General features: G+C 51.1%; 1 protein-coding gene across 1 annotated transcript in view; it reads left to right on the top strand.

Annotated features, from left to right (window-relative positions):
• SIL1 (SIL1 nucleotide exchange factor) overlaps nt 1–16,782 on the top strand; it is a 433,884-nt gene that overhangs the window by 34,765 nt on the left and 382,337 nt on the right. The window contains exon 4 of the mRNA XM_063168343.1: nt 15,758–15,878. Within this exon, the coding sequence (XP_063024413.1) occupies nt 15,758–15,878 (121 nt within the window). The remainder of the gene's footprint in view (nt 1–15,757; nt 15,879–16,782) is intronic.

The raw sequence follows: 16,782 nt of genomic DNA, 5'->3' as shown, positions 1-16,782 counted from the left end.
CCCAAAAGCTAAATATGGAACCATGGAAGTGCACACTGCAGTGGTAGGGGAGGTGGGAATGCTGAATGGGAAGGTTTCCTGCCCTTCTGGCACCAGGAACCAGGGGTCCTCTGGTTCTCCATGGTTCTCCACGAGGATCTCTGGCTCTCCATGGTCTTCCATGAGGATCTCTGGTTCTCCATAAGGATCCCTGGTTCCCCATGGTTCCCCCCAGGGCTGTGCTGGTGCCTTGCCTGGAGCTTGCTGTGACAGCAGGCAGCAGTTTCAGGTGGGGCTGCTCTGCTGGCAGGGCCTTGGTGTTCCCAGCAGGGCAGGGCAGGGATGCTCCTGTCCCAGCAGGACACTGGGCATGCAGGTACCACCCCACAGCAGCTGCTCCTCCTCTGCATCACTTCCAGGGACAGAACTCCTGTCCTGCTGCGTGGCAGGGAGCCCTGCAGAGCCAGCACGGAGGGGACAGGCTGGGCAGCAGCTGGGCAGCACTGGTTTAATCCTTTTTGCCTGTTCCTGCCGTGGAAGCTGTGTACTGGGTGAGATGTGTGTGTTTGGGGAGGGCTGGCCCGACCATTAGCCTGTCAGGGTTTGCAGCACTGGCAGCTGGGGAGAAAACTGTTATTAAGTGTAACGTGGCACCTTGGAGATGGAAGCATGGGGAGACAATAAATACAGCCTTCCATAATGCCATTTTATGGTGTCACTCTTCAGAATTTATTAAGACTTAGTTGCAGCCATGCCTGCAGCCTCTTGAGCTGGAATCAGTAAATTGTGTTCATTATCTCCAGCACTTGCTCTGACCTGCTGTGTTTTACACTGGAGGCGTGGGGACACCCCAGCTGCTTTCTGCAGCCATTCCCCTGGTGCCAATCCAGCTTTTCTGGGGTTGCTGGGACACCCCAGGCAGTGCTTGGCTGCGTGGATGGACCCCAGGTGTGATGTGGTGGTCGAAGAGAACACTGAGGGACTGAGAAGCTGCCAAAATCACCACAGCTCCACAGGGAGCAGGGAAGCAGCTGGGTGAGGGGGGAGCCATGGGCATGTTGGAGCACACTGGCACATTGTCACTCCCCTGTGGGACCACCCCAGCAGTCTTGGATGTGCTGAGGATGCTGGAGGTGGAAAAGGGTTCACAGGAGCTCCCTGAACTGCACACAGGGTGATGCTCCACCCCTGCTTGGTGTCCTCTTGCACCAGTGTTTTCAGATGAAAACACAAATGAAATTGTGCTCCTTTCGCCCACTTTTTGTCATGACATATCCCTGCAGCAGCATGTTTGTGTACCTTCATCCTTATCCTCAGCATTGAGGTCCAGGATGGAGGAAAACAAGTTCAAGCCCAACCTCCTGTTAATTTATTATGTTCCTTGTGCTTAAGGGCAAAATTTAGGTTGCCAAAAGCAGATGTTTGCATGCTCTTTTTTTAGCTCTCAAAGTACTTTCTGTGTGCTTGATTGATGGACGTCCCTGTTACATTAATAGCTGGGCTTTGCAGAAAGCTGTTATTACCAGGAGAATCTGGTGTGGGTTTCAGTTTTTCTTCTTGCATTGAAAATCCATTATTAATGTCTTTCTGAGGGAAAAGAAAAAAAAGGTTTCAATTCAGGCATTTTGCTTTGCTTTCTCAGGCTTCTTCTCAACTGTCTTTACAGAGGTGCTTTTAAAATCAATATTACAATTGTTCTTTATATTTTACTGAGTGGTTGAGGATTTCTGCATCTTGCTATTGATTTTTGATTGTACTGCAGGACATGTAGGTGCACACAGGTTGCTCTGTGATGGATAACTTCATATGTGTCTTCCTAATCATCACTGGGTTGCCTTCTGCATGTTCTCTGTTGCTGGATGCTGCTGCTGAGCGTGGAAGGCACCAGGAGAGCTCTGAGTGCAATCCTGAGACACCAAACTTGTGACTGCTCATTTAATTTGGGTTTGATTTTCAGTCAGACACAGGGGTCACATGAGGCTTGTGGGGTCTCCTCTTTTGTGTTGTCTTTGCAGAGTTCTTCTGCCCTTGCTTTTCAGGCAGCTTCATGTTCTGTGTTGTAGGAGCAAAACAAGTCATTGTCCTGGCTTTGTGTGGGGTGGTCATAATGCACCTTTAGCTTCCAGCACTGACCTTGGCCCTTGGGGCAGCTCTGCAGGCAGATCTCAGCATTTCAGAGGTGCAGAGTCATTGGGTCCCAGAATGGTTTGGGTTGGAAGGGAACCTTGAACTCATCCAATTCCACCCCTGCCATGGCAGGGACATCTCCCACCATCCCAAGCTGCTCCAGCCCCAGTGTCCAGCCTGGCCCTGGGCACTGCCAGGGATCCAGGGGCAGCCACAGCTGCTCTGGGCACCCTGTGCCAGGGCCTGCCCACCCTCCCAGGGAACAATTCCTGATTCCCAATATCCCATCCAGCCCTGCCCCTGGCAGTGGGAGCCATTCCCTGTGTCCTGGCACTCCAGGCCCCTGTAAAAGTCCAAGTCTCAATGAAGCAATGCAGAAGCCCAGTGTGCATTGGTAACTGCTGTAAAGCTGGATTTGCAGACTGAGGCTCTTGGAGCACATCAGCACTGATGGCACAATCTGTGGGAGAGCTTGTTGGCACCAGAGGAACCTGTGAGGACTGACAGGACTGTGGCCAGCACGGGTGCTCCAAAATGCTTCCGTGGCTCCAGGTGGGTGTACAGGGGAAGAGCTCTGTGTGTGGGCACAGTCCTTCCCAGCTCTGCATGCCCTGGCACAGGCTCCACATCTGCCAGGGGCTGTGGCTGTGCCAACAGGCACTCTGCAGAGGGCTGGGTGTGCACAAACCCCTGCTGGCTGGACTGGGCTGTTTGCTCCTCAGGCTTATCCTGGACAGGCTCCTGCACCTTCACGCATGGAGGCTACACCTGGCTCCTGAGGAATTGGTTGTTGCAGTTTCTGTCTGTGCTGGGGACCAGGACAAACACTGGCACAGGAGCTGGTCCTGTGTCCCTGGGGTGGCAGGGCTTGGTGGTGGCACCGCTTGGCAGGGGACACGGCAGAGCCGGGGAGGGGACAGGGCTGGCATGCATAACAATGGGCAGGCTCTGACCTTGCCGCTGGAACTCACTTAGCAATTCTGTTGATGTTCTGGAAACGAAAATATAATTCAGGCCACCTTCTCCTCCAAGCTGACCCTGAGAATCTGGGAGAAGAGCTACTGAATAATTAGGGGCTTTTTTTTTCTCCCCTCTTTTTACTGGAGTTACTGCTCAGTGTTGAACTGTGCTCTACAGTGTCATCACTTCCCTTGAACTTACTGCTCCGAGTGTACTTAGCATTAATATAATTACGTAAATTGCAGTGTCATTAATCACCGGGGGCTGCGGCACATCCTTGTTGTGCTGTTTCGTGGGTGGCTTGGCTGGTGGGAACCCCTGGCCAGGGATGGGGGCTGTGGCTGGAGCACTCCCCCTCTGCTCCTGAGCCTGGTTTAGCTGAGCTTTGTGTGTCTCACCCTGCAGGATCTGGAGTGTTTGCCAGCACTGCCATGACTGCAGCCTTGCTGCTGCAGAGGAGAAAAGGGAAAGGTGGGTTTGTCCCAAGGGAGTTTGGCTGGACCACATCCCTGCTGCTGTCCCTGTGATTTGGGTCTGTGGGGTCCCAAAATGCAGAGCCCAGCCTCGTGGCTTGGCAGTGAACACCCAGAGCCCGTGCTCTGTGCAGGGTCTGCTGCAGGGCTGTTTGATGATGCTGTGCTTCTGTCGCTGTGGCAGAGCTCTCAGCCTTCCTGGCAATGTAAATTCTCCTGGCTGCATGCTAAAATTACACTGAGTTATTGATTTATCTTTGAGAGGATTTCCTTCCCGAGGGACATTTCTGGCTGTTGTAGTGATTTAGTTCTCCTGCAAGGGCAGAATCCGTGGCAGAGCAGAGCCACCCTCCTGCCCTCGAGCCTGCAGCTCAGGGTCGCGCTCCCTCAGGCTTCCTCTGCAAGCTGATTTCTGTTCCAAGGCTGGGACAAGGTTACATGGATGTTATTTCTGTGTAACAACTGCAAACAAAAGGACATTTTCAACTTTCCACTGCAGACCACTGCAGAAGCTGCAAGTGTGGGACAAGCCTTTGTGCCGTGGCACCAGCATTATCTTGGGCATGTCTCAAACCCAGCTCCAAGGCTGGCATGTGGGATGTGTGGAGCCATGCCAGCCTTAATACACTTGGACTCCTGGGAATGTTTTAGTTCCTCAGAGTGGGGTATGATGGGAGCAGGAGCATGCTAACACTTCTCTCCTAAAGCTGCAGGGGACAGCCTCTCTTTTCTTTGCTTTCTACTGACTCACCATGGAGCGTCTCTAAAAACCAGGCCAGGTGAGTTCCTGCTGCTGGTCCTGAGGAAGCCAAGACAGTTCTCTTCTTCTATCACCAGTTTTCTCCCCTTGACCCTGAAATCCCACCCTGCTAGCTGTGGCTCAGCTGGTGAGCACCATCAGTAGAAGGACCTGACCCTTCAGGACATGGCCCAATATTTCAGATACTCTGTGGCTGGAAAATGCCCAGCTCTGTGTCCTTGGGTGCCCATTTGAAGCATGTCCCTGTGGGTTCCTGTATCTAACCCCACTATCTAGTGGATTTGGCACCAATCTCAGCTGCACACTGATAAAATGGGAGGCTGCTCGTGCATGTGGTGTTATAAAACAGCATCCACCAATTAGGCCCAGGGAGAACGTCAATTTATTTTCCTGTGAACCAAGTGTGGCACAGCTCCTTCCTTTCCCAGTGATCTATCTGTGAGATAAAACACATCTTTAGTGTCTCTCTTAAATACTGCAGTGTTGACAAGTTCTCTTGACAGAAATTAGGCTAATGTCCCTTACGGCTGCGTTAGCTGTAGAAACAAGGCTTTAAATTGAAGCTTCGCAAAGCACTATTCCAGCGCACTCTCCAAGGCATCTCCTTATTCCAGCTTTTATTATCCAAATTTGTTCTCACTCTGCCTTGGCAGCAGGGCTGGCAGGCAGCTCTGCCCATCCATCCTGCTGGTCTGGCAGCCAGGGGTGGGAGCAGCACCTCCAGGCTGGCCCGGGCAGTGCTGGCCAAGCCCTGCGGAGCCCTCGGCCCCGGGATGCTCCGGCTTGGGGGGCACCACTGCTGGGACGGGGCTGGGGCCTGGGTGAGGGGAGGCAGCTGACACCCATTGAGCACAGAGGGGATCCAAGGCAGTCAGCTGCACAGCCTGACAGCGGCACAGCGTGTCCTGAAATGCTCCCACTCGGAGCTGGAGCTGGGAGAAGGGAGTTTGTGTTGTGCGTGTCTCATCCTTGCAATTTCAGCGCTGAGTTACAGACTCAGAAGCTGAGGACAGGAACACGGAGTGCTGAGGCCTGGTCATGAATTCCCTTCTTGAGCTTCCCAGCCCTCCCCTGGAAAATAGTTTCCTTTTTTGCTCCTTTACCCTCCTCAAGTTGAGCCCTTTTAGCCTTTAACTCCTTGTTTCCAACAACAGATTAACCAGGGCTGTTTTAAACCTCCTGATTCTCACACTGGTGTTGGTCCTGATGGATTATCCCTCCCTATTGTGTCCTTTCTGTGCCTCCACATTGCCAGGTTCTTTGGTGGCCCTCTCCTGAGTCACTGAGAGGGGAGGAGAGACTGAGTGTGACACATGTGGGAGACATGATGGTTGATGATGTTCTGGAGGTGCTAACCTCCATCATAGTAAAGAAGCCTCTCTCAAAAGGTATTAAATGCCTAAAATCCTACAAAATTAATATCATCCTCAGTTCCTTTTGTCAGGTTCTTAATTCTCCTGGTCAGCTGCCTTGTTCTTCTCTGCCTACATCCTGTATTGATCTTCTCTGAACGTAGCCAAGCCTTCAGCATCCCAGATGAGCTTTCTGGAGTAACAAATAGACCTGAGGAATGACAATTATTGAATGGATTGAAGCATTGGCTTGGGGATAAAAAATGTAGGGAGTTGGAAAGGGATTAAAACTGGCTTTTGTAAGTAAGCTTCTCATGGATGTTGACTTGGGGACATGGTGAGACAAAGGTCACTGCAGTGTCTCTGCAGCCTGGTGTGCCATTTGAGAGATGAGATATCAGAGTGTGGCTGGATACCTTTGGTCTCTCTGTTTCTTCTGCTCAGACCTTTGTGGGATTAAACTCTCTAAACTGCTGCAGTTCACAGACTTCAAGCCCAGTATCAGAAGAAAAAATAAATCAAGTGCCTTGTATTAAATCCTGAGCACATGGCTCCTGCTGCACCCAGGGCTGTGGTAACTCACTGCAGTGCCTACCTTGAAGCTGGGGAGAAGGCTTTGCTGGCAAAGTGAAAACAGTTTGAGCCCACTCTACAAAAGGACACCCCTTCTTCTTCCTGCCCTGTGGTTATTTTTTCCTGGTGTGTTTGCTGCTGTTGCACTGAAGGCAGAGCAGCAATCCCAGCAGGGAGGTGGAGAATGGAGCACGTGTTGGAGGAGCTCTTTGCCACAGGAAGCATTTCCCTCCTGCAGCAGCAGCAGCAGCAGCAGCAGCAGCAGCAGCAGGTACATCAGCAGATGCTGCAGCAGTGCCCCCAGCAGAGGCCCTGTATTTCCCCCTGGAGCCCTCCTGTCGCCCCTCCTTCCCTGAGATCCCTCCTCCCCAGGCTCCTCGCTGGCCTCCACCTTCAATTCCATCATTTCCAGACTTCCCAGGGGCCCTCATGGGAGGGCCACGCTGTGCCCTGTGTGTGACAGGCACCCCTCCTGCCCTTGTGGCTCCCCTGCATGTGAGGGATGAGGTTTGGTGTGTGTTCAGCAGGCTCAGCGCTGGGCATGAGGCTGGGCCCCCTGGTGTGCCACCACCATCATCATCGTCACCTTGGCTGCCATCGAGGGTGGGTGGCAGTCACAGGGACCTGCTCTGGCACTGCCAGGCCCTGCCTGTCCCCACGGCCCTGCTTGTCCCAGGGGCTCACCTGCCCCTCCTTCCCCCTTGCTGCAGGAGCTGCAGGAGAAGCCAAGTGGATTTGGCAGGTGGTGAGGAGAGAGCCCAGCCCAGCCTCACCCACAGGGTGCCTCTGTTTGAATAGCAGTGTTCAGAGCACTCAGCACCCACTGATCAGCTGGGAGAACATAAATCCCAGTGCCACAGGAGAGCCCTGGCTCAGGGAAAAGGGCCAGTTGTGAGCGCCGTCCAGCCCAGTGTCCAAATGGAATGGTGCTTTCACATCTCTTATCAAGGGTTACTTAGTGGAGAGCCCCTTCCTTGTGAGGCTTTGTTCTCTGCTAGCTGTGGATTGAATCACAGGAGGAGGGATTGGATTCTGGCATCATTTTAAAAACGTTTTCATTCTATTTGCTGAGGGGAACAAATTACAGAGAAGACCTCTCAGCACTGTGACAAAAGAGTGGCTCTAAAACCCTTTTCAGCCAAACAAGTGTTTGAGCTGAAGGCCTGATGGATGGTGCTTAAAGATGTGGTTACTGCAGCAAGGTTGGCATTAAAAATCACTGGGTGCAAGAAAGTTCTCCCAGGGGTTACTGTGGAGGTTGTCTCCCTGTAATCCTGGTGTGAGCAGCCCTTAACACCCTGAGTCCACCAGTGAGCTCTGTGGCATCAGGCACGGGAGAGCAGCAGCACAGCAAGCACCAGTGGGTCACTTGTCTCTTGCTAAATGAGAAACTGCAACGGGATCAGCCCTTTTGGGGTGGCATCACTGTGGCAGGAGGGCTGGAACTGGATGATCTTTAAGGTCCCTTCCAACCAAACCATTCCATAATTCGTTCCCTGTCCCTGTTCAAGTGGGGTTCAAGCAGAAAGCAGAGCTGCTGCTTTGGGACCTGTGAGGAGCCTGGGCAGCAACACACCTGCTGTTGGGATGTACCAGAACAGGGTGGCTTTGGAGCTTTCCCAGGAATACCTTTGCTGCCAGCAGCAGTGCTGGGTGTTGGACAGGGGACAGATTCACCCTTGGCAAGCTTGAAAGCATTTCAGATGGCTTCTGTCCCTGCTCCAGTGCAGCACAGAACAAAATCAGTGTTGGAGAAGATGTCATAATTAGACATCACCATTCTGACAGGTCAATTTCCAGGATGTTTATTAACATAGCTTGGAATGTCACAGAAAGGTTTGTCAGATAAACTAGCCAACTGAAGTTCTTACATGAGACTTCCTTGGTTTTGTTGAAGTGCTTTGAACTCTTCATTCAATCTCTCAACAATTCATTCCCTTCAGGCCTTTCTGGAAGAGCCTCTGCAAGGTCTGTGGCTGGGGGATCAGGCCCTGCCTGCTCCCTGTGTGTGTGGGTGTGGAATCCTTTGAATCCCTCAGGGCAATCCTCAGGGCTGTGCCCTGGAAGAATATGCTATAGAGTCTCCACCTAGGCTGCAAGAGAAAACTTCCCCATGGAGCCTTGCACAACACTATGAACCACCCCAGTTCCTTTCCCCATATGTCCCAAACTCTGGTAGTTTCTCCTTTCCCTGTTCCCTCATTGGTTGTGGTATCCCTGGTGCCTGGCTCTGTGTCTTCCCTGTAGGGCAGTGCCCTTTGCCTGCCCTTTGTGCCACCCCAGTGCCTTTGGACCATTGGCCACTGACCCCTAATTAACCCTGTGCACACCACATGGCCAGCTCTTTGTCTCTGATTCCCCTTTGGCCTGCTGGAATAAACCTTTGCTGGAATTTGTCATACAAAAGGCCCTTCTGCCTCTCGTGGCTGAACTGGCCATGGTGAGTGTGGTGTGTGGACTTGGCTGCTCTCCCTGAATGTTCACCCAAGCAGCTTTTCCAAGGAGATGCTTATTGGGAAATAGGCAGCAGCACCCACCATCCAAACCCCTGTGTTGCTCCATCTGGGTGCCCTGGGAGGCAGAAGGAAGCAGCAGTGCCAATTGTTTGCTCATGCTGTAGGGACAGAACTCCTCTCTGAGGGTTTCCTGTGCAATCCCAGGAAGAGAAGGACATCTCTGTCCTTGTCAGCCCTTTGGGCAATGATCAGACAGAACAGCGATGAAACCAGGCTGGCAGCACCAGGGCTGGTCACTCGCAGGCAGAGGCAGCCCAGCTCCTCCAGCCCGAGCTGGGCAGCGCCTGGGAGAGGTGGCACCGTGGCACTGGGCATGGTGCATCACCCCAGGGGTTCCTCCTGCATCCCATCCCCTGCAGAGCCCCTGCTGTCCCTGGTTACCTGAGCAGTGGAGAGGCAGTGCCCAGGCTGGTGCTGCTCTGAGGAGATGCTGCACTCAGCAGGCAGCTCTGGCTCCCCAGCAGTACCGTGGGAGGAGGAGCTGCCCAGGGAGTGCATTTGTAAAGCATTTCTTCCCCAGGAAGAGGAGTTTGTCACAGGAGTTTGTACTTGGCATGTGCACACAGGTGTCTGAGCTTCCTCCCTGCCTGAGGTGGGGAATGCTGGGGGTGCTGGGGCAGCTGCTGGGGGAGCTTCCAGGCCTGGTGCTGTGAAACCTCCCCACCAGCTATCAGGAGGAGGTGACACAGAGCATATTAATGACATTTTCCAGTGGCACTTAATTGGGAGGAGCAGTGAGTGTCAGACAGTGAACAAATGCAAAAGGCTATAGCTGAGTGAAGAAGGGAAAGAAAAAGAAAGAAAGGAAAGAAAGGGAAGAAAGGAAGAAAGAGAAAGAAAGAGAGAAAGAGAGAAAGAGAGAGAGAAAGAGAAAAAGAGAAAGAAAGAGAGAAAGAAAGAGAAAGAAAGAGAAAGAAAAAGAAAGAAAAAGAAAGAAAATAAATGAGATTCAGGCTCTGGGCCTCTTCTTCACATCAGTAACCCATCTCATTCTTACCTGTGTCTGTTACATGTCTTCCTTTTGTGTGTAAAAATGTTCTGTTTTGAAGTAACAAACAATCTGGAGAGTGGTAGATTTGCCTTTGTAGGAAAGAAAGGAAAGAAAAACGGAGGCAGGCTCTGCTGCTTCCTTGCTCAGCAGCTCTAACCAGAGTCTGGGGTCAGGGTGTGAGCTGAGCCCCCAGACTGGGTCTGGCTCCTCTGCTTTCCTCTGAGCATGCTGGTGTGGGACATCCCATCCACCCAGGCACAGCTGGAGTCAGGCACAGTGTGCCCATGTGCCACCAGCACGGGATGCCCCAGCCTCAGCCGGGTCCCCAGCCCTGGCACTGGTGGCTCCTGGAGCGGGGGACGCAGCTGTGGGGAGCTGTGCTGCTCATTGGGATTTGTCTCCTGGTGGTTTTTAATCATTATTTTATTAAGGGAGAAGGTGTGGTGCCATCAGATAACTTATTATGGATGCTCTGGCAGTGTGATTATTTCAGTACTGCAGCACTGCCGGTGTGGTTTGCTGGAACATTCACATATTGATTCCAGATTCCTTTGTTGCCTGTACTAGAAAGAAAGTCCCTTTTCCCTCACTCCCTGCGTGGAGAGAAACAAAGAGTAAAGGAAGGTAGATGTTATCTGAGGCTTGCTCACACACCGAGGTAATTTTTGAGAGCTGTAGAGCCACTTACTGACTCATAACTGGGGCTTGTTTTCAAACCCTTGATAGATTTTGAATTCTCTTACAATGGCAAACAAGGATGCTCACTTGGGGACGAGCCAGGGATCTGCCTCAGTGAGCTGGATCACCTTTGTTCTGCTTGCTCCAGCCTTCCCAGGGGACATTCCTGTGCCAAGGGGGCAGGGTGGTGCTGCAGGGGGAGAGTCTCCTGTCCCTCTTGGGCTCCTCTTGATGGGCAGTCAGTGGCTGTCAGCTTTGTCCAAGGGGTGGGGATGGGATGGGATGGGATTCGATGGGATGGGGTGGGATGGGATGGGATGGGATGGGATGGGATGGGGAAGCCACTGCCAGGAGTGCAGTCAGTTACTGCACAACCTTGGTGGGAGGTTTGCAGGTGAGTGTGTGATGTACAACTTGCCAGCCTGTAGCTGTGCAGTGAGTTGGGGCTCAGCCCTGTCCCCCTGCTGGAACACAAACCCACCTGTGGAATGTGGAATGATGTGCTGGAAAGGAGCCCAGGATGAGACCTTTCTCCTTTAGTGAGGAAACACAGCTGGTCATTTGGTTGCTCTAGAAGAAGAGAGATGGGGTTCTTTGGTTATCACTGCGTGCTGCATATTCCACCAGCAGCCCTCTGCTTTTACTAATGTGGTGCACAACGTGCCTGATCCTCCCTCAGTTGTGAGCCTGGTGGAAGCATGTCCTGTTTTCCATTTCTTTATTAATTTATCATCTTGTTTTTAGCCTCTGCAAAGCTTGATATTGGTATAGAGCCTGGGAAACGTGCACAGAGCAGAGTAACAGATAGTTGTGATTTGGTTACAAGGCAATAATTTAAGTGGACAGGTTTAGCTGATAACATAAAGCACACGAGAGAAATCGCTTTGGTTTATAAATGTCAGCAGAGCCCCTGTGAGGGAGCTGCTGCCTGGTGCTGCTGCTCCAGCCAATATATTATAAGGAGATATAAACAGATGTCTGAAAAAATCTGGCTGACCAAGATTAAAAGAATGGGGCTATAAATTAAAGTCTTCCTCGGCGTCTCTTTAAGCATCTTTATGGACAGAGTGCATCCAAATGGAGGAGTGCCAGTGCTCAGAGGGACCTCCAGGTGCTTTGGGCTGCAGAGGCAGCACCCAGGGGTGGGGACAGCTCGTGGGGACAGCAGTGTCAGTCAGAGCTGGCATGGGAGATCAAAGCCTGTCCTGGTGCTTCTGCAGCTGATAAAGGGATTAAATCAGGAGCAGGAATAACACCATCCCTGCAGTGCCGCCACAGGATCAGTGTCTCCTGCTTGGAAAATAAATGCTGTCGCTCTGCTTTGACATTTATTCCCAATAAAGACCTTGTCATTTGTGCAGTGACAAGGGTTTTATCCTTTGGGAGTACTTTTCCTGTTGGACACTGTCCTTTTGGCTGTGAGGCAGCTGAGTGACTGAGGGGCAGGTGGGTGGCACGTCCCCAGCAGCGGCGCTGGGAGCTCTGCTCACACCCTGGGGCTTTCTCCTGATCCATCATCCCAAGGCAATGCAATAACACCTATTCCAACTGAGAGCAGGTTCAGATTGGATATTAGGGAGGAATTGTTCCTGTGGGGGTGCTGAGGCCCTGGCACAGGTGCCCAGAGCAACTGTGGCTGCCCCTGGATCCCTGGCAGTGCCCAAGGCCAGGCTGGACACTGGGACAGTGGGAGGTGTCCCTGCCATGGCAGGGGATGGCACTGGATGAGCTTTAAGGTTCCTTTCCACCCAAGCCATTCTGTGATCTTATTTTTAATTGATTTTAATTTATTTTAGTTGTGGTTAAAAAAAATCCCAAGAGTGGGATATTTTTTAATTGGTAAGGGTTCCAAACCAATTGTGGGAGCAGGAATTTGCTGCTTCCCCCTCCACAGCTGGAACCCTTCTGGCAGGTTTGTGGAGGGGATTTCACAGCTATTTCTACTCACTGGGTAGTTGATTTAGAGCTGGGAAATTAACTAGAATGGAAACTCTTCTTTCCCTTTATGAGGAGCAAGGGATGAGGTCTGGCAGCTGTAGGATTTGCAGCTCTCAGGGAAGAGGGACGATTCAGTAACACATCTATGCAGTGCCTACCTGTGAATACACATATTTTATTTGTCTGAGGTGTCAAGGAGAAAAAATGTTACGAAATGGCTTAAATGAAAGCGTGGTTTTGTATTTTTTTAATTGAGTTTCATTTCCCAAATGCAACTTAATGCAAACAATAAGTAAAAAATTAATTTCTCTCGGGAAAAAGCTATTAACAGAATGGTTCTGTTTTAGCAGCTTGTGAAGCTGTGTAATTGCTTATACATGTATTGCTCCAGTGTGTACTCCCAGTTGTTGAATAGTATCAAATTACAGGAATCAAAGAGAATCAACTATTTTTAAGGGAAATGTCTAGAAGCTACATACTGAAACATGATTAAAATTCAGTATTTCCAGCTTACTTGTCTAAATCAGCAATTTTAATCACATTATTCAAGCCAACCCACCCTCAAACACACTTTTGACTTCAAAATACCCCAAACTCAATAAGACAGAAGACCTTCCTTGAGCAGGTGTAACATTTTTAAGTGTCAGTGTCAATCTTTTTGTTGAAAACAGAGATGTTTTCCATGGTTTATTTATTAAAGCAGCGCATTTGTCCTGCTGTGCCATGAACCTGGGTCGCTGTGGTGGGTGGGGAGGGGAAATCTCTGGAGCACCAAGAGCTGCTTAAACACATCAGGGCTGTGAGTTTTGCTCTGGGGTTCGGATGCTCCTGGTTAAATCCCATTTAGTGTGCAAAGCAGGAGCAGGAAGGGTTTGTGCCTTGGCTGATGCAGCCTCATGGATTTGGCTGTGCTGGGGGTGCAGCTCATGAGCACCAGGCCTGGGTTTGGTTTTGTTTTCTGCTTGCTGATTAGACAGATGAGTAATGCCATGGTTGACTCTCACAATTAAAAGGAAAATGTTCAGAGAAGTTTTATAGTCATGTTTTACCCCCCTTGTGTTGTTATCAGGGGTGCCCTGGGTTTGGCACATTCGGGAGGGTCACTCGTTCCTGTGGCAGCACCTGAGCCCCACTCACGGTGTCAGGAAGGGATCTCCACCCCTGGGCAGGGAAGGAGGAGTCGATGGACAGAACTTTGGGGGGGCTAAAGGGTTAAAAGGTGAAACCTCCATTGTGTGGGTGAGCACATGGTGGGGAAAATCCTCTGCCCCTGGTGCTGTAATATTTTCTCTATTCAGTCTGCTGTTGTATTTTTGATAAGATTTTAATAAACCTTTTAAATTTTTTGGAAGTGGCTAGCATTTCTCACACTGAGAACAGAAACAGGAGGGCTGGGCCCCCCAGCCCCCCACCCTTCTGGAGCCTGCTCCTGTGCTTTCCCTTTGGGCGATTCCCTCGATGGGATTCCATCCACCTCCTTCCCCTCTCTGGCAGGCTGCTGTGGCTGGATGCAGCTGGAGCTGTGCTGTGCTCCCTGTCAGGGGCCATTCCCGGCTGTGTGACAGCCCAGAGCTGCCACAGCCACTGCTGGGGCTGTGACCTGGCCTGCCCCGCGCTGGTGGCACAGCCTGGAATGCTTTGGGCTTTGGGGGGAGGCAGCCAGCCGGGCCCTGGCTGTGTCTGTGGAGGAGAGGATCGTCCTCCTGCCTCCCGTTCAGCCCGCGATGGCATTTCATCCTTCAGAGCCTGGCCTGGAAGGGACCTCACAGCTCACCTTGTTCCACCTCCCTGCCGTGGGCAGAGACGTCTCCCACTAGAGCAGGTCAGCATTGGCTGTGTTTTCCTTGCTCGCAGAGCCCTGTCCTGGTGTTGCCCGAGCCAGGGACAGGAGATGTGATGTTGCCCTTTTCATGGAGATCCTACAAACTCCTTTGTGACCAGCACTCCACCGCCAGCAAGGGGCACACATTGCTGAGGGCACCAAATTCCTGCAGAGCCCGATCTCTCAGCGTGAGAGGATGCTCCCATAGATAGACAGAGATTAAAGGTCCTGTGTATCACAAATTTAAGGAGCAGGAGAAGATTGGGATCTGTCCGTGGAAAGCATTCCAAGTGTGAAGGAGGAACATGTAGCCTATCCTCCCCTAAAACGGGGAGATAATCACACCTGTCCTCTCACATATGCAACCAATGCAGCTTCCAGTGGACAGGACTGAGGGAGAGAAAGAGAGTCTACCAGAAATGCAAACCTTGTTTTAATAGGAAATCCTCCAAGATGGATTTTCCTGCATTTTCTAAATGCACTTATGCCTATTGGATGACTACAGGCTTTGAAATGTTTCTGTCTGAATTGTGACAAACATCCCAGTCTTACACAGGAGGGACCAGGTCCTTTGATCAGGGAAATGTCTCTTTGGTCTTGGACAGGGAGGGATCAATCCAGTTGTTCCCAAGACCAGAGCTTTTTGTCTGTGAGTACACGCATTTATTCTACAAAATAATTACCCTTGCCTTCACTTCCCTTTGGTAGGAGATGCTCCCTGTCTCCTGCAAGCTGTTACTCTATCCCAGGTATCTTTTTAGGTGAAAGGAAGAGAGAAAGGAAAGGTTGAATAAGAAATCCTCCTCAGAAGGGGGAAGATGAGCAGCTTTGGTCTGTCTGTCCATCTGTGAGCAGCTCTGTGGCTGTTCACCTGCATCCTTGCTGTCCTGGGCAGGCAGAATTCCTGCATTAGGAGAAGAAGAAATGCCATCAAGAGGTAGCAACAAAATATTGCCTCCCCTTGACCCCAGTGCTGGGCTGGCCATTGAGATGTGTTTGTGGTGAAAACCACTCTGAATTTCCTATCTTTTCTGCATTTAAAACTGAAGCTTAATGTATTCTGTGTATTTTTGTTGGCAGATAGTAGTGATCATAAATTCCTTTTAATACAGTATTTCTACACCAGCACAGCCTTGATGTGCAGCGTACCTGGCTGTACTCTGCGGGATGCTTTGATTTCCCTTTGGCAGCTGCATTTTATTCTGTCTGCCCCAATCAGACAATTCCCCTTTCTCCATGTAGCCTCCAAATCCACTCCTGGTGTGGAGTTTTAGTGCTCTGCTAGGACCTGGGCTAGAAGGGAAGGAACCAGTGTCTGCTGGGCTCAGGGTTCCACCTCCACTGTGGATCAGAGCCAGCCTGGCAGCGGAGGGACACCTTGGGTGGCTCAGGGTGGCAATTCTGGGAGGGAAAAGCAGCACTTCAGGGGTGCTGCTGCATGGGAGGAGGTCAGTGGTAGATATCTCACTCCTCACTGTATGGGATGGGGAGGAGCTGCTCCCAAGGTGGAGCACATGTCTCCAGTTCCCAGTTCCTCCCCAAGCTGGAGCAGTGCAGTGCTCTGAAATAACGTGACCTTTGCTTGCAGGTCAGGCTGTTCCTGCTGGGTCACACGTGCGGCTGAACCTGCAGACAGGAGAGAGAGAAGCCAAACTCCCGGACAGAGAATATGGGGAAGGTGACACGAGAGAAGAGAGAAGAAGAAAAAGGTACAGATATACAAGGCTTTGGGTTGGGTGGGCTGTGGGATTCATGCCTTTTATTAGAGGTCAGGTTCCCTGGTACACTCAATTCCTGCATCTTCCAGAGACTTCATTGCTGGGTGAGGAGCTCAGCAGTGCTGAAAGCAGAGGCCTGACCTTTGTGTTCCATTTTTGATGGCAGTGGAAGTGCCCTGAGTGCACTTTCAGAGCACTTTATGGCTTCTCATGCCACGACATCAAAAGAGCTTCCACACAGCCTGTGGAGTTCTGGCAGAGTCTTTGAGTTGTCCTTGATGTGCAGTGTTTGGGGTGTGATGGTTCTCTCTGTGCTTTTTAGGCCGAGCTACTTCCAGGGCGCTGTCTTTGGACTTTATCTGCTGCAATCTCAAAACCTTTCTCCTGTACTGCGGTGATGACATCTTGTACTGCAACATGCAAAATGATTTGAGCTTCTGCTCAAACTAAGGTAGCCTTAGCTAGGCTGGCATCATGGTGTAAGGATATCCCAATGGTTGATGCTTCCGCCATTTGTGTAATGGTAGGTTTTGGGGAAAGTGACATGAGGGATGAGAGAAAGAGGAAAAAGAGACATGCAGGTCATTGGGTTGGACGGCCTGTGGAATTTATTCCATTCACTGGAGTCCAGAATCTCTGGTGCACAAAATTCTTGTCTCCTTCTGAGATTTCATTGCTGGGTGAGGAGCTCAGCAGTGCTGAAAGCAGAGGCCTGTCCTTTGTGATCCCTTTGGGATGGCAGTGGAAGTGCCCTGAGTGCACATTCAGAGGCACCTTCATGGCTTCTCATGCCACGACATCAAAACTGAATGTGCAAGGTGACATCCTAGAATGACATTTAGTCTTTTGAAATATCTGGAGGCAGTGGTCTGGAACTGCTTTCTGAGCCTGCTGG

This window comes from Melospiza melodia, chromosome 14 (assembly GCF_035770615.1).
Source record: "Melospiza melodia melodia isolate bMelMel2 chromosome 14, bMelMel2.pri, whole genome shotgun sequence".
In the NCBI taxonomy this organism is placed as follows: domain Eukaryota; kingdom Metazoa; phylum Chordata; class Aves; order Passeriformes; family Passerellidae; genus Melospiza; species Melospiza melodia.
Note: the sequence above shows the minus strand (reverse complement) of the source record. Positions and strands in the feature narration are given on the sequence as shown.